Genomic DNA, 27167 nt, shown 5'->3' on the forward strand with positions numbered 1-27167 from the left:
AACAAAATGGAAGATAATATAGATAGCCTTAGCCTTCTAGAGCAATGCAAATTCATTTAGTTTTGGATTTGCAAAATCGTGGGGATTAAAATTTCTCTATTTCCCTCAACTTCTGCTAAATATTAGTTAATCAATCAAGGGAGCTCTTCCAATAGCTTTATTTTTTTGCCCCTCAACTTCCACTGATAAACATGAGTTTATTCTCAAGAGCTTGCGTGGGCTTCCAAACAAGCATTTAAAGTATAACTTGCCTTGAGATTACAATTATTTCAGGTGGTAAAGATATCAGGTGTCAATATCAGACTCGAGTTCATATTCTGCCTCACATAATTTTGGTTAGACTTCCAACCAATCTAGTTCAATAAGAAAAGAAAAAAAATATATTTAGTAATTTTTATTATCAAGCAAATCAGAAACAAACTTAAAATTATTGAGAGAATTTAATTAAAATTATTGAAAGAAAATATACAAAGAGTGCTTGATTTGCGATCAGAATCGAAATCAAAATGAGAATCAGAATAGTTTGGAATCGGAATTGAAAGGGCTAAATCTCCTAAAGCACTTGGTCCGTGACCACAATCGGAATTGAAATGAAAATTTGAATCCATAGAGGAAAATAGGGATTGAGTTCTATATAGATTGAACCATTCTCATTCCATCTCGAAATCGGAATGAGACTCCTCCTAACCAATCGGTTGGAATGGAGTCACCCATTCTGATTTCGATTCCAGACCCGTACTCCCTCCAACAAAACACCCTCTAATTTTTGTTTAATTCATGCTAGTTTATTTAATTCATGCTAGTTATTGAAGGGGTGCTTAGTTGGAAGGAGTGGGGGTCTGGAATCGAAATGGGAATGGATGACTCCCATTCCAGCTATTTGGTTGGAAAGAGTTCCATTCTAATTTCGAGGTGGAATGAGAATGGTCCAATCTATATAGAACTCAATCCATACTCTTCTCTGGGAGTTTTTGGTTCGCGATCAAAATTAGAATGAGAATCGAAATGGCCTGAAATCGAAATCAGAATGGCCAATCCCCCGAAGCGCTTGATTCGTGATCGAAAACATAATGAAAATTTGAATTCATAGAGGAGAGTAGGGATTGAAAGAGTGTTTGGTTCACAATCGGAATCGAAATCAGAATGAGAATCGGAATGGCTTGAAATTAGAATCGGAACGGCTAAATCCCCCAACGCACTTAGTTCGTGATCGGAATCGAAATTGGGATTGGAATGAAAATTTGAATCCATAGAGAAGAGTAGAGATTGAGTTTTATGTAGATTGGACTATTCCTATTCCACCCCGAAATCGAAATAGAATGGGACTCCTTCTAATTAAACAATTGGAATGGGAGTCACATATTTTCATTTTGATTCTAGATCCCCACTCTCCCCAACCAAGCATCCCCTAAGTTTTTTATAGATTGAGCCATTCTTATTCTACTCCAGAATCAGAATCAGAATCAGAATGAGATTCCTCCCAATCAAACGGTTAGAATAGAAGTCACACATTATGTTTTTGATTTCAGACTCCCACCTCCCCAATCAAGTACCTCCTTTATAGATTCAATTTTTTATTTCAATTTCGATTCCGATCATGAATCAAGGAGGTGTTTGGTTCGCAACCGAAATCAAAATGGGAATGGAAATCGAAATGGCTTGAAATCGAAATCGGAATGGCCAAATCCTCCAAAGCGTTTGGTTCATGATCGAAATCGAAATCAGAATTAAAATGAAAATTTGAATCCATAGAGGAGAGTAGGGATTGAGTTCTATATAGATTGAGCCATTTCTATTCCACCTCACAATCGAAATAGAAATGAGATTTCTCCCAACTAAATAGTGGGAATGAGAGTTGCTCATTCTGATTTTGATTTCAGATCTCCACTTTCCTAACTAAATATCTCTCAAATATGTTAAGTGATTTTATCATTTCAATTCTGATTTTAAATTATTTTGATTCTTATTTTGATAACTAAACAACCTCTAAAAGGACCGGGTCTCACCAACCCAAACACGAACCTAGTTTACCCCCTATCCGTTCCTTTAAACTACGCGGTACACCCAATCTCTCCCTTCCATTCGGCGAAAACACCGACAGCGAATCGAATCCATCAACGAGACGGCCAGGATTTTCCGATCCATCCGTCAGCCCGTCTCTGGCTCCCGAGGCTCCTCCCAGCCACCAATCCGGATGGCGATGTGTCCGAAGCGCGACCTCAACCACCGCCGCCCCACTCCCTCCTCGAACTACTCGTACATCCAAGCCTCCGAGTTATAATCCTCTTCTCCTCCCGAATCATGCTCAGATCCCTCCACCTTCTTCTCGGATTTGGGGTCGTCGCTCCGTTCCTCCTCCAAGGCAAGCCTCGTAGCCTCGCCGCCTTCCCCTCGACCGCGGCCCTCTCCAATCCTCGAGGACTCTCCTCCACTCTCCCCATCGCTCGCTCTCGCTACGGTGCCTGTTTCAGGGCCTTTCGGATGTCTTCCGGTTCTTCCGGTGATTCGGAGACGAGCCCCGCCGCTGATGTGGGCTCCGGGCAGGCGGTGGCGCTGCCCGTGGTGAGTTCTGTGGACTTTCCCCGTCCTAGTGTGTGGAAAGAGTTTGATGTTTGGTCTTTTTATTGTGCTTTCTTGATTTCTTCTTCTCTTATGGATCGATGTCGGGTTTCTACTTCGAGGAATTTGGGGAGTACGAATTGGTGGGATCTTGTCTTGTTTATTGCGAATTTGGATTCTTCGATTATTGATTTTTCATATGGAAATAAGTGAAAATGGTTTATGAAGAATTGGTAAGTTAAATAATCGGATGAATGGATTTTGGTGCTCGCATGCCAAGTTTACCTGCTAATCAATCGGAGTATGTGATGTTTTGGGCGTTGCTGGTTTGTGGTTGTCATAGTACTTAATTTTGCGTGGAATCGTTGCTTAAGTTTTGAATTTATTGCTGATTTGATATTTATGAAGGAACAAGGAGAAAATGGATTAGGTTTTAGTCAAATTTAGTGGAGAAGTTTGTTTGTGGTGTCTGCTCAATTCTGAATTTTAAAATATTTGGGCTGTGTTTTTTGAATTTTGGTTCTTGGCCAGATTTGCGATCTTTATATATGCAATCACTGTAGGTACATAAGCCCAAAGTCCGCTTCTGTCAGGCTTGTGGGAGCCCAACTAAGCAAGTTATACCGGATGGGGAAGAAAAGATCAGAGCAGTTTGCACGGTCTGTGGGAGAATCCACTATGAAAACCCAAAAATGGTATGACTTGTTAACTTTAAGCTTTTCGTATATGCTGATGCTATTTCTTGTATGAGCCTCAGTAACAAAAGGTTTTATTATATTATGCTTATACTTGGTGTTTTAAGTGCCAGTGGAGCTGTAATGCTGGTCATTTTTCTGTGGCGTGCTTGTTAAGATCATATTTTTGACAGCTGCAATTTATCAGTTGGCTGAATATTTTTTTGATTGGTTTGCTGGATTTAGTTCACAATTTCCTAGGTTTCCTCGTTCTTTTTTCCTTGATCTTTTGTGTAATTATGATATGATAATGACCATTTCAAGGGAGTGTGGTATATGGCTTTAGTGGTCTAAGTCCAGCCCGGCAATTTAATGTTCAGGCAGATCTGAAATAAAGTAAAATGTCCCATTGATTGCTATGTACTTTATCTGTTATTTCATATGGGTCTTCAAGTTAGGTCATTGTACCAATCATTATCACATCCTGATTCTTATGTATAACTCTTATTGTTCTGTCTTAAGCGATAAAGTTAGAAAAAGTGCATAGAACTACATCTTCATATAAGCATTTGTCTCTGGTGATATTATATAATATAATTCATTAGTATGCCTTCTTTAAAATTTCTCATGTTGGACCTCAATGATAACATATTATAATTCTATGCACTAGAAACAAGGGACAAGTTGAAGTTATTACATATGTAGTGGAGGGTTTCACATTCTGTTGTTTCGGGTGGGAGTCTGATGGGATCTAGCAGGTCCCTACTGCACCAGCTTTAGTTTTTTGATAAATCATATGGTTTTGGGCTGTCCAGAACCTCGGAAAATCAATTCCATGCATGTAAGGTTCAAATAGCTGAGTTTTGCAGCTTAATTAGTACATAGATGGATAGAAGCTAAGCACTAAATCAAAAGATCTGCTTTAAAGTAAACATCTTATCTTATGTTACATTCATCTTGGACCTCTTTGATCTTATTCTGAACATAAGCTAATGCAGTCTCATCCAGAAATGTGTAATGCTTCCATCCAGAACAACATAATGCTCAGATAGCTGGATCTTGCTTGATAATCATCAGGTTGCTATTCATCTCTCTTATGTGCACCTATTATACTGCTATAGCATGCTTCTCATACATGATAGTAAAACCCATGTTTTGCCTATGATACTACTTCATACCCTGGATGATTGGAAGAGATATCTACAGCTCCATGTCCAAGCTGATTCTATGTACATGGATCCTTATCAAATTCAGTAAGATTGAAGTTCAGGATGAAGTCAATATGATCATCCAACCTAGGTTCTGTGTTTTGAGAATGTAGGGTTATTAGTAATCAGTGTGACCATCAAAGCCTGTCTCAAAAATGTGGGTTAAAAAGTAGAGTTAATATTAATCATAATGAAAAGTTGTAGTTTTTTGGATTACTTATATATTTATTGTGAGCTTCAATATTGCAGGTTGTTGGTTGCTTAGTGGAGCATGATGACAAGGTTTTGCTATGCAAACGCAAAATTGAGCCGTCGTATGGTCTATGGTGCTTATCTGATCCTTTCCTTTCATCTTAGTTATTTGAATACTTGGTTCCTTTTCTCTTCTTTTGTGATTGACGATGATGATAAAAATATGATAAGGCAAGTGGCTGATTTTGCCTGATCTTGTTCTCTTTATGTGGTTATAAGTTCTGCTTGTTGGTTTCACCTAAACTTATTCATCGCACTTGAATTTATGTGCATATATTGTTTAAACTTTAAGAGATATAAACCAATAGATTATCGGAATTTGAAAATTGGGATGATGCAGATGCTGTAAAACTAGCAGATTAAGGTACGATAAAAAGAAACCAGCATAGGAGATTATATGGAAGGCAAATATCTCCATTAGGTAGTCTCTCTATCATACATTGGAGGTCTGTCAATTGAACACTATTTTCCTTGTGGCTTTTAAAAGCAAGAATTAGTGTGTCTGTAGAACCAATGCTGATACAGGGCACTTCTGTGGTCCATGCTACTGGAGATGAGAATGGACAATTTTTTTTAAAAAAATACAACTGGAGTTTGTATGAACTCCCTCCTTTCATGGCCCAACAAAACACATCAAAAACATTGGTCTGTCTGTGCTTAACAAGATGATTAAGAGAGCTGTCTACTTTTATACTTGTGTCAATAGAATTAGCTAGTTGGTGTCTTCGGTATAAAGCTAAAATTGTTAACTTTGGCTCCATATACATAGATCTGATGAGAAACAGAGTTCCTGAAGGATCATTTCTGCATGTTATTTTGCATCTTGATTAAGAACAAAAGAACATGACTGAAGGGTTCATTTCACCAAAGGTAAACCCTTGTAAGGGATTAATTCTCTTTAGCAGCCTCTGAGGGCAGCAGACATAAGTAGATTCCCATCCCCTTGTTAATCCTCTTGTATATGGACGCAGCCTGTTCTGTCAGTCCAGATAATTTTCATGCTTCCACCCCTATGGACCTTAGTGCCCTATTATTGCTTTTACTCCAGTTATGGTTCCTCTTGCCTCGGACATCAACGAGTACTAGGTGCCCTTCGATAGTTGAATTACTTGACATACTTTGAGAAACAACCTGCATGTTGCTTGGATCTCTAAAGATAGCATTGAACCTTATGTGTGCAGGTTGCGCAAGAGTGTAAGGTAGGCCTATGGTGCTGAAAAGTCAGGTATCATAATGATGGTCTAGGGAGTATGGACTGGAAGATTTTGATGACTATGATCTAGCGAGCTATTCCTGTAAGAGTTTGTAGAGATATAGTCTATCATGTTTCAGTGCTTTTTGGTATCCATAGCCTAATTGTCAGGTGTTCATTGGGTTAGCAATCTAATTTTGTAGTGCAGATTTGATGAAAAGATGTAGCCTACATCTTGATCTATATCTCTTAGCTGTTGTTTTAACAAGTCTGGGAAAACAATGATTCTCAATATGGCAATTGCAATTTATGTCTCAAAAAACATACTCTTCTTTATCCCATGCACAGAATATCATCAATACATGAAACTTTAGTTCTGAAGTTAATGCCTTCATTTTATTTAACTTCAGTCAGGTTGTTTGTTTTTTCAGTTCCTTGAAGAATCATTATTGTGCCTTTTGGAAGTTCTATATGTGTTTGAATGTCTTCTCTGTGTAATAATCTAAGCAGGCTTGAACAATCCATTGAATTTTTCAGTCTATCTATTTGATAGGACTGTGTCAGATAACAACAAACTTCTTATGATAACCAAGTTACTATTCCTAGCATCTCATGTTCCTTTTAGATATCAACATTGATTCTGTGTAATAGTTATGCCTATCAATTTCATCATGTTAAAGTCTTTGAAATACATCTTTGAGCTGCTATATATAATCACCTATCTGCAGGACTCTTCCTGCTGGTTATTTGGAAATTGGGGAGTCAGCTGCAGACGGAGCATGCAGGGAAACCTTGGAAGAAGCATGTGCTGAAGTGGAAATACTTTCACCATTTGCTCAGTTAGATATTCCTCGCATTGGCCAAGTGAGATATCGTGATTTTACTGGAAACCTGTTTTGCATATTTATAGTCACTATGGGCTTTGGCAAGCTTGTAATGTGTTTTTCACTGTCATATGCAGTACAGAGTTACGTCATATTCCGAGCAAGACTAAGGCTACCCCATTTTTCACCAGGCCCTGAGTCACTAGAATGTGCACTTTTTGCATTGGATGACATACCATTTGATTCCCTAGCATTTTCATCAATCATTGTCACCTTAAAAATGGTATTCCCCTCCTCTTTCTTGGCCAGTCATCCATGTTTCTTTCCTTTTCTGTTTTTATGTCTTTTATGCTTCTGGTAGAATTGCAGGGTTGGCTAGATTTCTATAATTTTTATGCAACTGCAAGCCTGTACTTGGGAGGAGATTGTTAACACTGGCTAGTTTTTGATGCTACCATGTATCGCCATCAATTAATATTATTGCTCACTTTTGATTCCTGTATTCTGTGGTGGCAGTACATTCAAGATAAAAAAGCTGGAAAACTCAAGTTTCATTATTGCACCATAAATAAAAGGTCAGCCTTCGTTCTTACTTCACGTTCTTTATTTATTTATTTTTTTTGACCTCAGTTTTGTACTTCTTAGAAGTCTGATGGACTATAAATGATCATAAAAGGAAAGAGCTGGTTAGACACAAACTCAAGTACATATCCTGACACATATTAACTCCCAAAGAACTTCTGCAAAAGAAGTTTTAGGTAAAAAATTATGAGGTGCTGAATTCAGAGAAATAATGCCAGAAATGCTTGTAACATCTGCAGAAGTAGCACTGTGGTTTGCATCTTATTACAAGGAATTTCATCACATTTTTGCATTTGTCAGAGCCTTCCATGTTATTATAGCCTCATTTTATCTTACCCTGCAAATGCTAATGCTTGCTTAATTATTAATAAAATCATGATGCTTATTTAGTACATGTAACCTCAACGCTCTTCCTATCCTTACAATCAATCAATTAAATTTCTGACAGATTTTTTGCTTGACAGACCAGGAGCGAGCCCATCTGACCCCCTTGGTTTTGATGTGGACCACCATTTGCATTCATGAACATGGTGTATTCCTTTTGAATCATAGTCAGTTATTGGGATAATGACGAAAGATTGGTGCTGATGATTTGCTCAGCGGAAAATATCATAATTGCTTCTCAATCAAGATTGAGATAGCTGGGCTGAAGCTTCTGTCATCATGGCCATCTGAATATTGCCAGGTACTTGGTACCGAATGGAAGCACATGTTTTCTTTTGGATGAGGTCTTCTGAAATGTTTTTCTCGTGTGTAGTGAGGGATGGTACTCTCTTTTTAACCTGTTCAAAACATTTTAACTTACATCATTATTTTCATTTTGTGAATCTTTGGTGTTAAATATGAAGATGTTAAGCTAAGTCCTTGTGGGAGATAGTTTTTAGTTATGCCGCTGGATTATTTTCGGTAGGTTATCTTTATCATTTATGCTAATTTTTATATCTATGACAATACCTGACGCATCTTTAATCATTACCTTGCATACTTCATCACATTTGGAAGATTGTCCATCTAGTCTTGCTTGAAATAAGCCAGAAAATTCACCCCTGCAATGGGGGAAGGCAGTGATTCCTCTCTAGCTCACAACATGTCCTGCTCCGATGTTCTTGAATCCTCGGAGAGGTAGTTTTGGATTTGATCTTTGAACGTGCTCGCTGATTGCCCGGAAGGAGCAACCTTGCTGCTGAATAATGCTGTTATGGCCTTCGAATCCTGTTGATGGTGAAGTCTGAAATTGTAGGCTTTGCTTTGACAATGCTCTATGCAGTCTTACGTATTGTACTTTGTCTCCATGGAAATCTTTGCTAAGGCTTGATGACATGAAGTCTAGCATGGGCCAGCAAGCTTCGACAACAACAAATATTATTATGACAAACCCAAGATTTGCCAAACGGTTGCCTTAACATGCATAGACAGTATTATGACTGATTGAATTCTCCACCCAGGAAATGTTGCAGGTGACCTGGCACCCTGTGACTCTTGGATATCTGAAAGGTTTTGCTAGGTCTCGAACATGGAGTTACCCATCACTGACCCACCTCCCGTCAGCGTCTTCAAATCCACTACTTGCTCGTTCTTACACGATCCCAATGACCACATCACAAATACCATTGAGCCTATGTTTCTATGTCAGCAAACCATAACAAATTTCATATTTCCAAAGCAACATTAACAACGACTGCTTTATTTCCGGACTCAGCAATGGGATTTTTCGGAACAGATACTGTAAGGGCTAATCTCCACCATCCTACGCCTACTCTTCAGCGGGCTCTCGGATAGACCAAGCCATTGTAAAATATCAGGATACCGGCATAAGAATCAGTAGGGACATTATAGCTAGCTCCAGAGAGGACAAGGTGGGTGCAATCTCCTCATATAAGCATCAAACGATGCCTCAACAGTTCTCCTATAAGAAGAACGAAGAGAGAGGGAAAAAAAAGAATGGAACGAAAGTGTCCAACTATGCCTTCCAAGGCGTGCTAATTTTTGCTCTTCTTCTGTCGTCCTTCATCTCAAGTTCATTCTCATCCTCATCATAGAATGCCACTTTCAAGAGACGGACAGATTGCGGGACACTATCGGACTCAGGAAGCAATATCGTTCTCTCGGGCATTTCGTCGAGCGTATGCCGTGCTTTGCTGCCCGGCTTCTGCTCTCCAGCCCTTGGAACGCGAGGAGGACAGTGGCGAGGCGGGAGAGTTCGCCGGAATATAAAGATGGGAAGCGGACGGCGACGCATGAGCGCAGGTTGCTGGCCGTATGCGTGGATACGGACCATCTCACCTGCCGGTTCCCTCCCCTCGTGGAAGCCTCTATTTCCCGATGAATATCTAAAGTGCGTGTGTCCGCATATGTAATTCTATGCGGATCCCCCCCCCCCCCTTTAGAACTTCTATGGAGACGCCCGTACATTGGCTCAGGGCATCAAATTGCTTTTCGGCAGATGAATCTCCCGTGTGCAGAACTCCGCATATATAGATAGCTTTATGTGCGGCTTTGCTTCCATATAGATCTACTTTGCGCTCGTTCGTACATGGGATGCATCGCCCCGCTGAAGGATCTTAGTTGTTATGTCCGTACAGGGATTTTTTATATGTCGCATAATAATTCTATGCGTACGTCCGCAGATTACTTTGTGTAAAGGCACTTCTTTTGCGACAAAAATCGTGCGCTTTTCACCAGACTCCAGAGAAATTTGTGGATCTGTGAACATGACGGCCCCTGCGTGGGTGTCTCTTCGCCACTCGATCAAGATCAGGTGGTTGAACCTAGTCGATATAACCAAATACGGTGGCCGCTTACGAAAGAAGGGTGGATTCGGGGTTTTGCCTTCAAAATAAAAAACTGTCGACCCCAACTCTTGGATCACCATTCCCGCGAGGATCACCAGATCCAACGGTGCTGTGACTCTCGGCGACTGGAATAGATGGGGAAAAAAAATCAAAGGCCGTGATCTATTGACCAGTTGCCAAGATGAACAACAGGCACAGTGATCAGTTGAACATGATTCGACTAATTACTAGACCTTCTCTCCCCTCGCCATTTTTTCTCTCGCAACAGTTCTAGATCTTCGCTCCCAATCTCGATATTCTTCGTTCTCTCCCACGTGAGAATTCTCGATCAATCTTCTTTGATTCTCCCTTGATGCCGATCGCTATTAGATTGGGTTCGATCAAGAGCTAGGGTTTGTGAGGTTTCTGGATCCAGATGGAGGACCAGGCGGCTTCCCGCGAATCCCTCGGCGTTGAATCCGCCTCCAAGTTTCCTCCTCCGAGGAGCTCGTCCTCCGGCCACCGGATCCCCGAAGGAGAGCCGGCTCAGCGCCAGTGGAGTGGGGACTACGGCCTCAGCGCCGGGGATCGGAGGTTCGCCTTCTCTCGCCAGTCCTCCTTCCGCCAATCGTTCCACCGGAGTCAATCCGACCCTCAGACGCCGGTTTCGTCCCAGGGGAACCACTCGTTCCGGCCGTATCTCTCCCGGAGTGATTCCAGTATCAGTATTCCGCCATGGGAGATCGATGGCTATGGTGTAGGCTACTCCAAATTCTCTTTGAAAGGGGATGGAGAGGGACATCAGAAGCTCACAGTGCTTCAATTGATGTTATCTTTGGTTGGGGCGATAAGGTCGGGGAATCGGCCGATGAAGCGGCTGGCTTTGATGATATCGCTCAATGTTGCGTATTCGACAGCAGAGTTGTTGATTGGCGTTCTTACGGGGCGTGTAGGTCAGTATGTTGCTTAAGCATATAATTCAGTGAAGTCTTAAAATCAACTGTTCATTATTCTCGTGAATAGTTGATTTTGATTCACATTTTATATATTCTCATGTTATGGCTCTAGAATTTGATTACTTTGTTTGCAGGTTTGGTATCTGATGCCTTCCATTTGACATTTGGTTGTGGCCTTTTAACATTTTCGTTATTTTCCATGGCTGCGTCTCGTAGGAAACCTGATGAGGTCTATACATATGGGTTAGTTTTTAATCCCTTAATTAAGATCACATTATTTTATTAAATGTTGTAATATTTAAAGTTTGGCCTTCTTAATTATTTATTATTACAATGATTAATTTCATATGTTGACGTAGAACTCCGGTAATTGTTGAACACTTGTGCAATTTTAGCTCTTGCAGAGCAGTTTAAAATTACTTTTTTAAAATTGTGATTTTTCGCCTGTTCATATCTCACAAATTATCAGATTGAAATGATGTAATTTTTTGAATTGCAATCTACATTGGATCAATGCGGTGCAAAGTTCACAATAAGCAAAATTCAAGCTACTAATCATCCAATTTATCAATATGTTATGAGACAACTAGTACATTGGAGTTAGAAAGTTCGAAGATATTTTCCCAAAATCTGGATTGGTTTATGCAAGAATAAGATGATTGTACATGATTAACTTTTACAGCTGTGAATACTTTCAGATGGCATGGATAAGCAACAATTTGGCTAAATAGTCCAGATAGCAAACCCTATGATTTGTTGAGTTTGGTTAGCAAATGTAATTTTTATGGAAGTTTTAAGATTGAGTTCAATGCAAATTAAACTATCAAGACAGGACCCATGAAAATTGAAGAAAAGGAGAGGATCATTATAACCTAGGGTGAGCAAAACTGAGTAAGAATTGGGTAATAACTCAGAAAATGCTAAGGCACCTAACCAAAGTTTGACAAAGGAATTCACAGTGACAGATGATAATCATTGTTTCATCTAAGGTGGCCAAATCCTTGGGCTATATGTTAAAGGAACATTGTGCATGGACGTGGAACTTGCTAAGTGCAATCATGTTTTTCAACAGGTCGATTTCTTTAAGTAATGTTAATAGCTTTTAAATCTGGAGATGCTTTCATGGTGCAAATTCTTGTTTATTCGGTAGTGCCATACTATTTGCAGAAAGTTTAGGATGTTTACAGAATAAATAATGGTTTCTCTTCTAATTTCAAAATGACCATTTGGAATGGTTTGCTTGAGGCTTGCATTACCTTATGCCTCTAGGCTGGAAGAGAATTCCCTTAAATCTTATGGGTGAAGCTAGCCCTAAGGCATATGATTTGTAGAGACAATGTATAAGAAAAGCATGCTCTGCACCTTACATTATGGATCTTATTATTTATAGGAGTTGCAGTAATTGAACTTTGATTATCTCCAGAATTGATGAAAGGGAATGGATGGATGTGAACTTAATTAAGCATGCTTTTTGGTAGGAGTCAAATGCAAAGCTTGGCAATAGTAAATTACACCGTCATACACCTTAGACTATATGCAAACATGGTATATGGTAATAATGAGATGAACAAAGTTGCTTTGGTATGTTTTCTCCTCCACTTGTGCACATTTGCAACATGCAGCCTGAGATTTTAGTTACCATTAATCTGTACAATGAAGAAGTCCAAATAAAACATGTAAATCCTATGTCTTGCATTTTCTCACTATTTATTTGATTTTTGTGTTTATTAAAAGGAAAATTGATGAAACTTATGCCGTGCTCCTCATTGATAGTCTTGATCTCGTCTCTATACCATAGTGATCAAGATTTTGGACCTCTACTTAGTTTTAGGTCCTGGAGAGATGTATGATCTCAAGGTAGCTAAGGCTTCTATTCTCTGTAACATTAGCAGAAAATGATGGTTCTTGTCCCTTTTTTCTTTCTTTTTTTCTTTTTTTCCCCTCAAGAACTAGATTATCACTGATGGTGATAGTTATACACAAGCTCTCCATGCAGAAACTCTATCAGTATTTGTACAAGCTGTTTTATGTGTGCCATAGTTTGCCAACCACTCCCAGCATGATGGGAATCTGATGCAGCTGCAGGTTTAGGTCTGCAGAAAAGTCAATCTGTAGGTTCTTGAGAATGGATTATTGGGGTTTCATGCAGATCTCTGGGTGCTATTCATGAATTTCAGCTGGAAATATAATCCAATTGAGCACCAAAAATACTAGATTAGGGTTTCCCAGGGTCCTAAGCACAGTAAGAAGAACTGAAGAAGGATTAGAGTTTTAATTGCTGTCCTGGAATTATCTGCATGCAGAATTTCAGCAGTAGGAAGCAATAAACATGAAATAGATGCTCAATAATGTCGAATCGACCGATAGATAAAATATTGATTGATGTTCAAACAGTGTTTGCACAAAATCTGGAAATTAGTTAAATATGTACAGCACTCATGGTGAAAAAATCCAGCAAAATTAAAGCAAAATGGCATAATAAACAAGCAAAGAGTGTAAAGTAAGTGGAAACAAAAGAGAGAGAGAGAGAAAAGTGAGAAGCAGGAGAGAGAAGAAAGCATCTGGAAGCTCAAGAAACAAGGTTTGTCATATTGATTGGTAATGTATCGAACCGGTACACAATCTTGCACCTTACCAACACTTGGTACATCTCACCATCTCGTACTGTATTGCGTACTGACGCTATAATAGGATAGTACAGGTACAGGGTTTGGTACCGAGATGATGAACCTTGCCAAGGAAGAAGAAGCTTTTATCTTATTTCAAATGTCCAAAAAATAATAATATGTGCTATATAAGCCCCTCTTTGTAAAACCCTAAAACATCTATTGTCCACTTTCATAAAACTGCCATTAGCCCTGGTTACTGCTCATATTACCTTTTTGATATAGTAACTATGAACGCTGAATAGCGATGCCTATGCTAATTCATGCAACAACACAATAAAGGGGCTGATACTGCTTAATAATGTAAGTTAAGCCCGTCTAACAATCAAAACAGCCCAAAGATGTTTCAATCTTAGACAGGCTCATTAAGACCCATCAAAAAATAAAAAATAAAAGAGAAATAAAAGTGAAAATTTAGGAAATTATAATATTTTATTAAATATATGCTCGATATCGTCCATCTTCTGCAATGCATTAGAATCTGATAAGTGATGACTCTTTTTATGGAAAATCTGGCACTATTTGATTCCATTGTGAAATGATTTGATTTTTGCTAATGTGCCAAACTAAAGCTTCCATCTTCTAGATGGTTGCCTATATGTTGGAAGTGGAGATTTTGCCCCCACTGCTTATGGTGTATAATCTTTAGCTCTTGTCTCTTGATGCTAGTGTTATCATAATGCCTCCTGCTAATAGTCCCCTTCTGCACCTCTGACGTGCCAACTGGCCCACTATCTGACGACTAACTTGTTTGTTCTATGGCTCATGGTAATAGCCAAGTTAGTAAAAGACAATTGAGTTCCATTTTTGCTCAGACCATGCCCTTGAGTAAATTTGTACTTGGCAATGATACATCCAGCTTGTCATAGATGATAACTTGGCCATCCTTGGATTAGTAGATTTTGGCAATTTGGGCTCTGGCAAATGCTTGGATTTATCTCCAGCATATCGACCTTCTGCCCTAAAACTTTTGGCAAGAATGTAGGAGACCTTGATAGCAATATTGCTTTCTGTAACTGAAGCTGGTCTTTCCTGTGCTAGCATACAACTTACTTCCCCTTCGAGTCCAGTTGTGCCCATAATTGTTTTTTCCTTCCTAAAAAATATAACTTCATTCATTGTCATATTTTGTAGAATCCAACAATCTGATGTTCATGATTTTTTCCTCTTATGTTTTCAGGTACAAAAGGTTAGAAGTATTGTCCGCTTTTACAAATGCTGTAAGTATCCTCTACTTTGCTGTATGGTGATAGCTAACATTTGGATTATATAACTGATCATGCAACAGCATGTTATTTAATGCATTGGCTTTTCTATTTTGCAATCATAGATCTCAAGATCACTTCAACAGTGGATATCTAAATATAATTGCTGTTTTATTCTTTGAACTTGCAAATCCTGCTATGCTTGCTAATTTATTTAGGGCAGATTCTTAGGCTTGGCTTAGCGCTTTTAATTATGATGAAAAGGTATCTTTGGCTGTAGTTAAATTTTTGTTGCCCAACAGTCAGATCGCACTATGCCTATCAGGGATTTCATCTGATAAAAAAAGTGAAACATCTTGTTATATGTGGTTGTTATTAGACACAAGTTCTGCTTAGATGAATCAAGGTATGGGAAAGCTATGGGACAGCTGATGTGGCTAAAATTATACCATCATCAGCTTGGCTCACAAAACAACTTAAATACAGTGAGGTAAGAGAGAATGAGATCCCATAATTTTCACCCCCTAAAAAGGTTTACACTACACATATTATATGCAAGATTAAATAAATGTGAAGTGTAAAAAGGAAATGAACATCTAAGAAGGATCAACACCAAAAAAGATCTAGTGGTATGAGTTAATAAGCATAGTGCTCGAAATTTTTTGAAGCATTATTTTCACAATAACAATTGATTGAAAGATCTACATGTTCTTAGTACTTTTTGTCGACATTCATCTATAATTTATTTTTAGTTCACTGGGATCCATCCCACTAAAGAAAGAAGTGTTCAAGCATGTTCTTTTCCTTGTGCAAAGAAAAAATATTTTGGTTAAGAAGAAATAATAATTTGCTGGTGATGTCCATGAGGACTTTGTTAGTTGATCCCATCCAACCCTCCACAACACACAACAGCCACCTCCCCTTACCCCCCACCCCCCGGCTTGCTTTCTATATTTTTCCTCTACTTCAGCTTCCAAGAGGGGAGGAAAAATTCATATAGGAAAACATCGGAACACAGTTAGGTGCCTCTTAATTCTTTAGATGAAGTTGCATTTCTCTTGAAGTTTAATTGCATGTCATCATTTTGATAACTTTTTATGTATCTGCTTTTGAACTTTTTGCATTTTTCCTCATTTTCTTCTCTTACTCTGCAGATCTGTCATCAGTGTTATTATGATTTTGATTTAGTGTCAAATCTCATACAATTTTGCTTTTTTTTTTTGAATGTTAAAGTCTGAAGTGTGTAAAATCCCTCTTTATGTTCAACCAATTCATTTTGTGCAGAACTGGTCAAAACATGAAAAACTTATAACTTCCATTTGTTATTAGTGGAAACTAGTTTTTTTTCTCATACCTTTGCTGTTATGGCATATGCTCTTAGATACTTCTTTTTATATGCATCTGCTCCATCAGGGCTAACACATGACGATGCTGCTGTGATTGTCTTTGTAGACAGCTGTTTCTTCTTTTTATGTCATTTTCATTAGCAGTGGAAGCACTACATGCATTCATCCAAGATGAATCTGAGCACAAGTAAGATTGTATTTGAGATAAGCATTATCTACTTTGTTTTTGCTTTGATGGTTAATATCAGTTTCTGTCCCTAATAATTGTGGACTTTCTATTGATGCTTATTGCATACTAAATGTCTTACGTACATTAGAATTTTTTAATATACCCGCACAGTAAAACATAAGAACTAAGTTAACTAACCATTGTATCTGGTCTATGATGGTAAGTTTTTAAATAATGGAGAAAACATTTTGGTTATCTGCCCTGCATTGTATCATTAAGCTGCAACTTAATGCTCATGTTCGATATCATGTTAATTTTGCAAATATATACTGTCTTCCTTTTTTTCTCTTGGAGGTTGAGTCGACTTGCATCCTATTAAGGACCTGTTTGGGAAAATCTTGCCAGATCAGGCAGGATCCAGCAGGATAGGCCAGAGAGAGAAGGGAGGGAGAGGAGAGGAGAGGGGGAGGGATTGTGCAGGGCGGTCATGGTGCCCAGTCCTCATGAAATTATGCAGGATTTTCCCAAACAGGTCCTAAGTAGTATAAGCAATATTGGTGCTAGGATGTTAGATTGGTATAATGTATATGCAGGGCGGTCATGGTGCCCAGTCCTCATGAAATTATGCAGGATTTTCCCAAACAGGTCCTAAGTAGTATAAGCAATATTGGTACTAGGATGTTAGATTGGTATAATGTATAGCAATTTTTGTTCCATAGTTGTTAGACAACCGAAAAATAGTACAGAACCAAACCCACCTTCTGTGGGTTTGAAACTTCCCTTTTTACATTCATGATGCCTCAAACTATTCTGCTTCTCTTCTAAATGTTTTGTACAACATATCAAGGTGATCCATTGAATATAATGTGAGAGCCAAGGTTGGCGGAATCGGTACCGGTGGCCGGATCGGCCGACGGTACGGTACGGCATGTCTCTGTTCCGTTCCGAACCGAGGCGAACCGACGAAGGAAAATACGGACGAATCGGGGAAGAAAAAGAGAGAAATAAAGAGAGAGAGGGAGGGAGGAAGAAAAAGAGGGAGGAAAATCCGCCGGAGGGCAGCCGTGGCCGTCGGGCGGCGGAAAGCGCTCCTGCGGCTCCGCGTAGGGAACAGGGGCGATCCGCCCCTGTTTCTCGGGGCTTTTTTTTAAAAAATCCTTTTCAAAGTGAAGTCGGCAAAATCCATGCCGGCTTCACTTAAGTGAAGCCGGCAAAACCCATGCCGACTTCACTTTGAAAAGGCTTTTTTAAAAAAAAGCCCCGAGAAACAGGGGCGGATCGTCCCTGTTCCCCGCGCGGAGCCACGGGAACGCTTTTCGCCGCCCGACGGCCACTGCTGCCCTCCGACGGATTCCCCTCCCTCTTTTTCTTCCTCTCTCCCTCTCTCTCTCTCTCTCTCTTTTTCTTCTCCGGCACCAGTATGTGCCGTTTTGCATGCCGGAACCGTCTCGGTTCTCTGCCGGGATGGTTCGGCACGCTCCAGACCGGGTGGTTCAACCCGGTATGGCAATCCTTGGTGAGAGCATTGGGCATAGCTGATCATTGCTCATGAAGCCTGTAAAACCATGCTCCCATGTTTGGTTAAGCCACCCATTTGGCTTATCTCTGGACCAGAAAATGTTCTAAAGAGAGAAAAACAAGAAAAATTGGAGTGTATTCACCTATTCACATAAATGGAAAGAAAGTTCTGGTCAAAAATCTAATCCTAACATATCACAAGTTGATGGGATCTCAGCCATTCACTAAACACTCCTTCCTTTTAAACTAGCCACATAACTTGTTGATCAAAATCAAGACTGATGCAAACATGGATAATGTAATAGGTCCCTTCCAAAGCTGTTATATAAGTTGTTATTTTGTATCTTGACAAGGAGCTAAAAATCTTGACAAGGAGCTAAAAATAACACACTGGATGCTCATTAGAAGGTGTTATAGAAACCTTGCTGCGGAGAAAAATGTACTGTCAGTGTGTGGAGTTTAAATAATCAAAGAAATAATTATATAATAAAAGAAAGTCACACGTAACTCTAAATGAGTACCTTTATTAGGGTTGTGTTTTTTTATATGAATTAGAAGTCAATATGAAAAGACGTACCTGCTTCAATGCATTCTCATCCTTGTTGCCCCAGTTTAACAGCAGTACCGAAATCATTAAGTATGCCCTTTCATGAGTGGTAAGTGTTGCGACCTCCACCACGAAGATGCTTTTGCCTCCATATGTAAGTCCACCTCGGACTCCTCTTAAATAGATGGCAATAAGGTGATATGAAATGCTAACGAACTTGGAAGATACTACCTGATGCAAAGATGTCTGCATTCTTTTTTTTTTTCTTTTCTTTTTTTGATTTCACTGCAACTAAACTTTTTCCCATGTTTCAAAAATTTGCAAAATCAAAAAAAAAAAAAAAAGTAGCTTGCAGTACATCCAAAATCTTTTCCCCATGCATTCTGAAAGAAACCAACCAAGTCTCAACATTTTAGGCATTCAACCTCATGCCTTGTCTAACAACCTAAATTGCCTTAAAGTTTACTCATTTAAACCATGTGCTGCATCATTCAGAGCCCAACAAGTTTCTATTCTCTGAGTGAATCGTAATTGTCATTGCTGTTAAAAAGTTCTATGTGGAATCTTTTCCTATTTTTGTTTCATTTGGATATCTAACATTCTAGCTAATCAATTTTCCCCATAGGCACTACCTAATCGTTTCAGCAGTGACCAATCTTTTGGTGAATCTACTTGGTGTTTGGTTCTTTCGGGCCTATGCTCGTGTTAATATTGGTATGGTTCCATCACTTGATCCTTGTCATTTCTTTGCTATGATACCTTGTCATTCAGAACCTACTCCAATCATTATAATAATGATAACAAATAAATATTTATGGATATGTCACTGATTCATCATATATTAGCAGTTTACAGGAAAGCTGAGGATATGAACTACCACTCCGTCTGCCTTCATGTTCTTTCAGATTCAATCCGGAGGTACAGACTTTCGCTATCAAGGATATACTAGTTATTCCAAAGCTCGTCTTCCCTTAATTATACTTCAATTTTCATTTCCTTTTCTTTATTTTTTAGTTTTTTCCCCCTCTGTAAAAGAAGACCTGTTCTAAGCAAGTTTTTGTAATTTCTACCAGTGCAGGTTTGATCCTGGCATCATGGTTTCTGACTTTGGGGTAAAAATCATTCCTTACATAATTGTCTTTGTTCTTTCTTTCCTTTTTTATGGGTTAGTTCTTTCAATGATATTCCTCTTGCATGATAGTTAAATTAATTCCCCTATTACCACATCCAGGGTTGAGAATGCAGAAGTTCTATGCTTGGGACTAGTTTCAGTTGCGGTGTTCATGGTTGTCCTGCCACTGTTCAAAGCAACTGGCGGCATCTTGCTCCAAATGGCTCCTGCCAATGTTTCCCCTTCTGCCTTCAGCAAATGCTGGAGACAGGTATACCTGCATGTGCTGCCGCTTTTTTTGTGCTCGACTGTATATAATATTTTCTAATGATTTCAATCCATTAGGTAACTGCTCTTGAGGATGTTTCTGAAGTTTCTCAAGCTCGGTTTTGGGAACTGGTGCCTGGTCATGCCATTGGGTCTTTGTTAATACAGGTATACTATTTAAAAAAGCTACAAAAAATACATATGTCACAATATTGAAGCCTACTAGGTTTAATCGCATTCCCAATTGCTTAACCAAGAGACTTGATACAGGGGAATCTTAACTGGTTTTTCCTATTCTAAATTCGTTCCATGATGTCATTTTTACATACCAGAGCTACCGTGTGAGCAACCCTGCATGAGAACATGCAGACATGATCATACAGATAAAGAGTTCAGGTCACATGGCCTAGTAGAAATTTCTGTATGATCTGCTATCGCGTTGGATATTCACCTGTTGTAGTAAATGTGGCTGTGACACCAATATGCAGTTGGATACGATGGTTTTTCGTGGGCAATGTGAAAACTACGTGATGTGCACCATCATGAAGAAAGAGATGATCACATGCTATACATGGATCCAAGAGCCAAATTGATGATTTTGCTCACGTGCGTAGAAGCATGATATGGTGCGAATCAGATTTGATAGGAATTTGAAAAAAATTATTGCTTGGAAAAAGAGCCGAGTTTAGAAGCTTATTTTGTTCTTCCTAATTCACCATGATCTCCAGCCACCATCATTTTCATAATAGCAAGACGCAATCAAGGTTGTTTTATTCTTTCTAATTCACCATGATCTCCAGCTACCATCATTTCCATAGTAGCAAGATGCAGCCAAAGTTATTTTGTTCTTCCTAATTCACTATGATCTCCAGCCACCATCATTTTCATAGTAGCAAGATACGGTCACTATTATTTTCTTTGTAGCAAGATATAGCCATCATCATTTCTATAATAGTCAAATTCTGTTATTTCCTTCCATTTACTGAATGTCTTATATTCTCTCTCTTATCTATATAAAAGGAGGCGATCTATGTATTCAATTCAGATTTCAATGAATGAAAATGAGTGTTGCTGATTTCTCTTATCTAACCCCTGTGTGTTAGTGGCGAGTTATAAATCCTAGAACTTATCACTCACATTCTTCTTTTCTTGAGTGTGGCGTTCTACCCATTTGTGATCTGATTGTGGCGATTTTTTTATCTATCAGATTTCAAAGGTTTCTTTTTTTTTTCTCTTTTTCTTATGCTCCAATCTTTATTCTTACCTACACAAGATAGTTATTTAGGTCTGGGCACATCGGTTTGGTATCAGAGCCTGAGGGAGTGTTTGACATCCAAATCATGTCTGGAGGAGACGAGGCCCCTGTCATTCTTAGAGGCATGAGTCTGGAACAAGCTCAGATTATGGAGCTCCAGCGGCGTCAAGAAGAGATGATGGAGCAACTCAATCGCCTAACACAAGCGTTTGAGCGGTTTGCAACACTTCCCCCACCACCACAGCGGCATGGCCATCCAGCACCACGACGAGTTGATCGCAATGATGAAGAGGAGTATGACGAATCCGGAGATGATGATGGTGTGGAGGAACACCCATGGCAAAGGCGGCAGCAAAGGAGTTTGGGAGACAATATTAAGATGAGGATCCCATCCTTTAAAGGAACCAGCTCACCCGAAGAATATTTGGAATGGGTGCAACGTGTGGAGAAGGTCTTTGAATGTCAAGACTATTCTGAGGTAAAAAAATATAAACTTGCTGCCCTTGAATTCACTGATTATGCTAATCTTTGGTGGGAGAATGTGAAAGCTCAGCGTAGGAGGGATGGAGAAGAGGAGATCCGGAACTGGAGGCTTATGAAGCGGATCATGGAGAAGCGATTTGTCCCTCAATATTATAAGCAGGAGCTGTACATCAAGTTACAAAGCTTGAGACAAGGGGGGATGTGTGTTGAGGATTATGTCAAAGAATTTGAGATGCTGATGATGAGATGCGATTTGCGAGAACCTCAAGAACAGACCATTGCAAGGTTTTTAGGAGGCTTGAATAAGGAGATTGCTGATACGGTGGAGTTGCAATCTTATGTGTTCCTTGACGATGTGATCAAACTTGCTGTTAAGGTGGAGAGACAGCGCAAGCGTGGTGCAAGTAAGCCAAGTAAGACTACCAACTCATCTTCCTTATCACCATGGTCCGTCCCTAAGACGGTGCCAAAATAAGTAGAAAAAGGTGATTCTAGCAAGCGAGTCACAGATACGGCCAAAGAAAAAGAGGTGGGAAATTCACAACCTCCCAGACGAAGTCGAGATATCAAGTGTTTCAAGTGTCTTGGTTACGGTCATATAGCCTCTGAATGTCCAAACAAGAGGGTGATGTTCATTCGAGAGTCACAAGAAGAAATTGAAAGTGAAGATGAGGCTATTTTGGAAGAAGTAAAAGAAGATTATGTGGAGTTTGCAGATGAAGGAGAGCTGTTGGTTATTCGTCGCAACTTGAACCTACAAGCCAAAGTGGATGATGAGCAGCGCGAAAATATCTTCCATACCAGGTGCACCATCCATGATAAGGTATGTGGTGTTATCATTGATGGAGGTAGCTGTACCAATGTGGCTTCTACTATTTTGGTAGAAAAACTTAATTTGGTGACTATGAAGCATCCCCGTCCCTATAGATTGCAATGGCTTACTGACGATGGTGATGTGAAGGTTACAAAGCAGGTTGTAGTACCTTTCTCTATTGGCAAGTCCTACAAAGATGAGGTTGTTTGTGATGTGGTTTCTATGAAAGCCAGCCATCTTCTTTTGGGAAGACCTTGGCAATACGATCGGAGGGCTATTCATGACGGCTTCAAAAATACCTATTCATTTGCCAAGAATGGGAAGAACATAGTGTTGGCACCACTTAGCCCGCAACAGGTCCAGAAGGATCAGCTTGTGATTGAAAAGGACAAGAAAGAGAATCTATTTGCCAACAAGGGGGAAGTGAAGCGAGTTTTGACTAACCATGAAATTATTTTTATTCTTGTAGCTAAGCAGGTTCCAAGTGAAGAAGTCTCCCTTCTACCGCAAATGAAGGAGATCTTGGAGGAATTTATAGATGTGTTCCCGGAAGAATTACCAAAAGGATTGCCACCAATCAGAGGGATCGAACATCAGATTGATCTCATTCCAGGGTTTGCCCTACCAAATAGACTAGCCTATAGATGCAATCCCGAGGAGGCCAAGGAGTTGCAGCGGCAAGTTGCAGATCTTTTGGAGAAGGGTTATGTGAGGGAGTCTATGAGCCCATGTTCAGTACCAGCTCTGTTGGTACCAAAGAAGGATGGATCTATGCGGATGTGCGTGGATAGTAGGGCGATAAACAAGATCACAATAAAATATCGCTATCCAATCCCGCGACTGGATGATATGCTTGATGAGTTGCATGGAGCTAAGGTCTTCTCAAAAATAGACCTTAGGAGCGGATACCATCAGATTCGCATGAAGGAAGGTGATGAATGGAAGACCGCATTCAAGACCAAGTTTGGATTGTATGAGTGGACGGTCATGCTATTTGGCTTGTCCAACGTACCTAGCACATTCATGAGATTAATGAATCATGTGCTGCGTAAGTTTATTGGTGATTTTGTGATGTATATTTTGATGATATTCTAATTTTTAGCAGAAATCAGGAAGAGCATATGGAGCACCTCAGGGGTGTTTTTGAGGTTCTGCGACAAGAGAAGTTATATGGCAACCTCAAAAAGTGTCATTTTTGTCAGGATCGCATAGTCTTTCTTGGCTATGCTGTGTCACAATATGGAGTGGAAGTTGATGAGGAAAAGGTGAAAGCGATCAAGGAGTGGCCTGTTCCTACTAATGTATCTGAAGTGAGGAGTTTTCATGGTCTAGCATCCTTTTATCGGAGGTTTGTGAGGAACTTCAGCACTATTCTTGCTCCTATCACTGAATGCATCAAGAAAGGAGGAGAATTCAAATGGACTGAAGCAGCCCAAAGGAGCTTCGAGTTGATCAAGGAGAAGTTGAGTTCAGCATCCATTCTAGCTCTACCCGATTTTTTCAAGACTTTTGAGGTAGAATGTGATGCCTTCGGTGTGGGCATTGGAGCTGTTCTGATGCAAGAAGGGCGTCCCATAGCATATTTCAGTGAGAAGTTGAATGGTGCAAGCTTGAGCTACTCTGTCTATGACAAGGAGTTCTACGCTCTGATTCGGACTTTGGAGACTTGGCAACATTATTTATTGCCAAAGGAGTTCGTCATCCATACTGATCATGAGTCTTTGAAGCACTTGAAAGGACAAAGCAAGCTGAATCATAGACATGCCAAGTGGATGGAATTCTTGGAAACCTTTCCTTATGTGATCGAATACAAAAAAGGAAATGTCAATATCGTGGCTGATGCACTTTCCAGGAGGTATGCTTTGATTTCATTGCTTAATGCTAACTAATGGGATTTGAGTTGATTATAGATCGATACAAGGACGATCCAAAATTTGCAAATATTTATGAAGAGTGCGAGAAAGGAGCTGTAAATGGCTATTACAGGCATGACGGATACTTGTTTAAGTCAGGTCGGCTGTGCATTCCTAACAGTTCTATTCGAGAGCTTTTGGTGAGAGAAGCTCATGGTGGCGGATTGGCGAGTCATTTTGGAGAGAAGAAAACATTAGAGATGGTGAAAGAGCACTTTTATTGGCCAGCTATGATTCGTGATGTGCATCACGTCATTGAGAGGTGCGTTACCTGTAAAAAGGCGAAGAGCAAAGAGACTTCACAAGGATTGTATATGCCGCTACCTGTACCAGATCAACCATGGGTAGATTTGAGTATGGATTTTGTGCTTGGGCTGCCAAGAACACAAAGGGGGAAGGATTCGATTTTGGTGGTTGTGGATCGATTCTCAAAAATGTCTCATTTCGTGCCATGCCACAGAACCGATGATGCTTCACATGTTGCAGAATTATTTTTCAAAGAGATAGTACGTCTGCATGGTGTACCAAAGAGCATTGTGTCTGATCGAGATGTCAAGTTCTTGAGTTACTTTTGGAAGACCTTGTGGAAGAAATTTGGTACTAGATTGCTCTTCAGCACGACTTGTCACCCACAAACCGATGGTCAGATCGAAGTGGTAAATCGTACCCTCTCTTCTTTGCTTCGCACTGTTGTTAACAAGAATATGAAGAATTGGGATGAGTGTTTGGCTTATGTTGAGTTTGCTTACAATCATAGTATTCATAGCACTACTAAGCATTCTCCTTTTGAAGTGGTTTATGGATTTAATCCTATCACCCCACTTGATTTGGCACACTTCCAATCAGCGAAAGAGTTTGTATGGATGGGAAGAAGAAAGCTGAGTTGGTTAAGTCCATGCATAAGAGCATCAAGGAGCAGATTGAGAGGAAGAATGCGGCTTGTGAGAAGGCAGCCAACAGAGGAAGAAAACAAGTTCGCTTGGCTCCAGGTGATATTGTTTGGATACATCTTCGCAAAGAACGATTTCCAAACCAAAGAAAATCTAAGCTCATGCCGCGTGCTGATGGTCCATTCCGAGTTGTTGAGAAAGTGAATGACAATGCTTACAAGATTGAATTGCCTGGTGACTACAATGTGTCCGCTACATTCAATGTTCGAGATCTTTCTCCTTACTTGAGGATAGTTTGGATGACGAGGAAGACTTGGATTTGAGGGCAAATCCTACTCAACAAGGGAGAAATGATGTGCACCATCATGAAGAAAGAGATGATCACATGCCATATATGGATCCAAGAGCCAAATTGATGATTTTGCTCACGTGCGTAGAAGCATGATATGGTGCGAATCAGATTTGACAGGAATTTGAAAAAAATTATTGCTTGAAAAAAGAGCCGAGTTTAGAAGCTTATTTTGTTCTTCCTAATTCATCATGATCTCCAGCCACCATCATTTCCATAATAGCAAGACGCAATCAAGGTTGTTTTATTCTTCCTAATTCACCATGATCTCCAGCCACCATCATTTCCATAGTAGCAAGATGCAGCCAAAGTTATTTTGTTCTTCCTAATTCACTATGATCTCCAGCCACCATCATTTCCATAGTAGCAAGATACGGCCACTATTATTTTCTTTGTAGCAAGATATAGCCATCATCATTTCTATGATAGTCAAATTCTGTTATTTCCTTTCATTTACTGAATGTCTTATGTTCCCTCTCTTATCTATATAAAGGGAGGCGACCTATGTATTCAATTCAGATTTCAATGAATGAAAATGAGTGTTACTGATTTCTCTTATCTAACCCCTGTATGTTACTGGCGAGTTATAAACCCTAGAACTTATCACTCACATTCTTCTTTTCTTGAGTGTGGCGTTCTATCTCTTTGTGATCTGATTGTGGCGATTTTTTTATCAATCAGATTTTAAAGGTTTTTTTTTTTTCTTCTTTTTCTTATGTTTCAATCTTTATTCTTACCTACACAAGATAGTTATTTAGGTCTGGGCACATCACTACATCAGCTGCCTACATAGACTTTTCTGTTAGGGCCATCCATAATGTTGGCATTCCTTATCTTAATTAGATGTGATATGCACTGTGAACACTTTTTTAAGTCGTAACAATTCATAATTTTTATGCTTTCCATGCTCTGAACAGGTAAAGAGGGGAGCAAATGACGGCCCGATTCTTCACTACGTGCATGGATTGTATCATGACTTGGGCGTACAGGACTTGACAGTTCAGATGGAGTATACGTAAGGCTTGAACTCTCAAATTGAGTATTTCGTAGTGTTTCCAGTTTTGACGATACAACAGGAAAATATTTTTTACATCCCCTTTTTAGTCTATTTTAACTCATCAACTGTTAGCAACTAATATGACAAGATTGAATTCTATTATTTATTTCAATACAGTCAAAATACAATGAAGGCGATGATTAGCTGCAAGTAGTATAGACATTTTCCAATAATCTCATTCTGTTAACCAAATTGTAACAATGATAAAACTTTTCCTTGAAGGCCCAAGTGTTCGATGTTTCTCTTTTTCACCTATTAATGGTCTGATGAATGTTAACTTTGGGCAGAACCTCAGGCAAAAGAATCTTTATTAGAAAAAGATGGCACTGTACGTACCATCCGAAGAAAGCAGTGATTCTGGCCAGTGGCCGTGTCCAAACTGTGTCTAGAGGATTATCAGCCATGCAAGCCTCTATTTGCTGAGAAATTATTATACGGACCAGGTCCAGTGGACCAATCTAAATCACGGAGCATATGGGGGATAACAAGCACCCTTTATTTGATGTTGAATTGTTTAGATGGAAGGAGGGTAGTATGACGAGTGACCATTTGACCGATC

The 27167-nt window shown here is 39.6% G+C and overlaps 2 protein-coding genes across 2 annotated transcripts; both read left to right on the forward strand.

Annotated features, from left to right (window-relative positions):
- Positions 1-2084: 2084 nt before the first annotated feature.
- LOC105055262 (nudix hydrolase 23, chloroplastic) lies at positions 2085-8151 on the forward strand. Its single transcript, XM_010937035.4, has 7 exons — positions 2085-2562; positions 3123-3254; positions 4691-4767; positions 6614-6749; positions 6852-6992; positions 7226-7284; positions 7756-8151. The coding sequence occupies exons 1-7, from the start codon at positions 2302-2304 to the stop codon at positions 7814-7816; spliced, it is 867 nt and encodes a 288-aa protein (XP_010935337.1). The 5' UTR covers positions 2085-2301; the 3' UTR covers positions 7817-8151.
- Positions 8152-8296: 145 nt separating this feature from the next.
- Positions 8297-26829, forward strand: LOC105055261 (metal tolerance protein C2). Its single transcript, XM_073247123.1, has 10 exons — positions 8297-11015; positions 11153-11261; positions 14865-14904; positions 16346-16422; positions 19095-19183; positions 19318-19387; positions 19543-19581; positions 19701-19851; positions 19926-20015; positions 26469-26829. Exons 1-10 carry the CDS (start codon positions 10499-10501, stop codon positions 26568-26570), a joined length of 1284 nt encoding a protein of 427 aa, XP_073103224.1. The 5' UTR covers positions 8297-10498; the 3' UTR covers positions 26571-26829.
- Positions 26830-27167: the final 338 nt, after the last annotated feature.

Source organism: Elaeis guineensis, chromosome 12 (genome assembly GCF_000442705.2).
Source record: "Elaeis guineensis isolate ETL-2024a chromosome 12, EG11, whole genome shotgun sequence".
In the NCBI taxonomy this organism is placed as follows: domain Eukaryota; kingdom Viridiplantae; phylum Streptophyta; class Magnoliopsida; order Arecales; family Arecaceae; genus Elaeis; species Elaeis guineensis.

What these genes read in the sequence shown, in the direction of transcription:
- LOC105055262 (XM_010937035.4), top strand. Translation starts at nt 2,302, where the DNA reads ATGCTCAGATCCCTCCACCTTCTTCTCGGATTTGGGGTCGTCGCTCCG. An exon ending in ACTATGAAAACCCAAAAATG is followed by an intron (nt 3,255 to 4,690) that starts GTATGACTTGTT and finishes TCAATATTGCAG; the next exon opens with GTTGTTGGTTGCTTAGTGGA. An exon ending in TCATTGTCACCTTAAAAATG is followed by an intron (nt 6,993 to 7,225) that starts GTATTCCCCTCC and finishes CTGTGGTGGCAG; the next exon opens with TACATTCAAGATAAAAAAGC.
- LOC105055261 (XM_073247123.1), top strand. Translation starts at nt 10,499, where the DNA reads ATGGAGGACCAGGCGGCTTCCCGCGAATCCCTCGGCGTTGAATCCGCC. An exon ending in CAAGATGAATCTGAGCACAA is followed by an intron (nt 16,423 to 19,094) that starts GTAAGATTGTAT and finishes TTTTCCCCATAG; the next exon opens with GCACTACCTAATCGTTTCAG. An exon ending in TTGGGTCTTTGTTAATACAG is followed by an intron (nt 20,016 to 26,468) that starts GTATACTATTTA and finishes TGCTCTGAACAG; the next exon opens with GTAAAGAGGGGAGCAAATGA.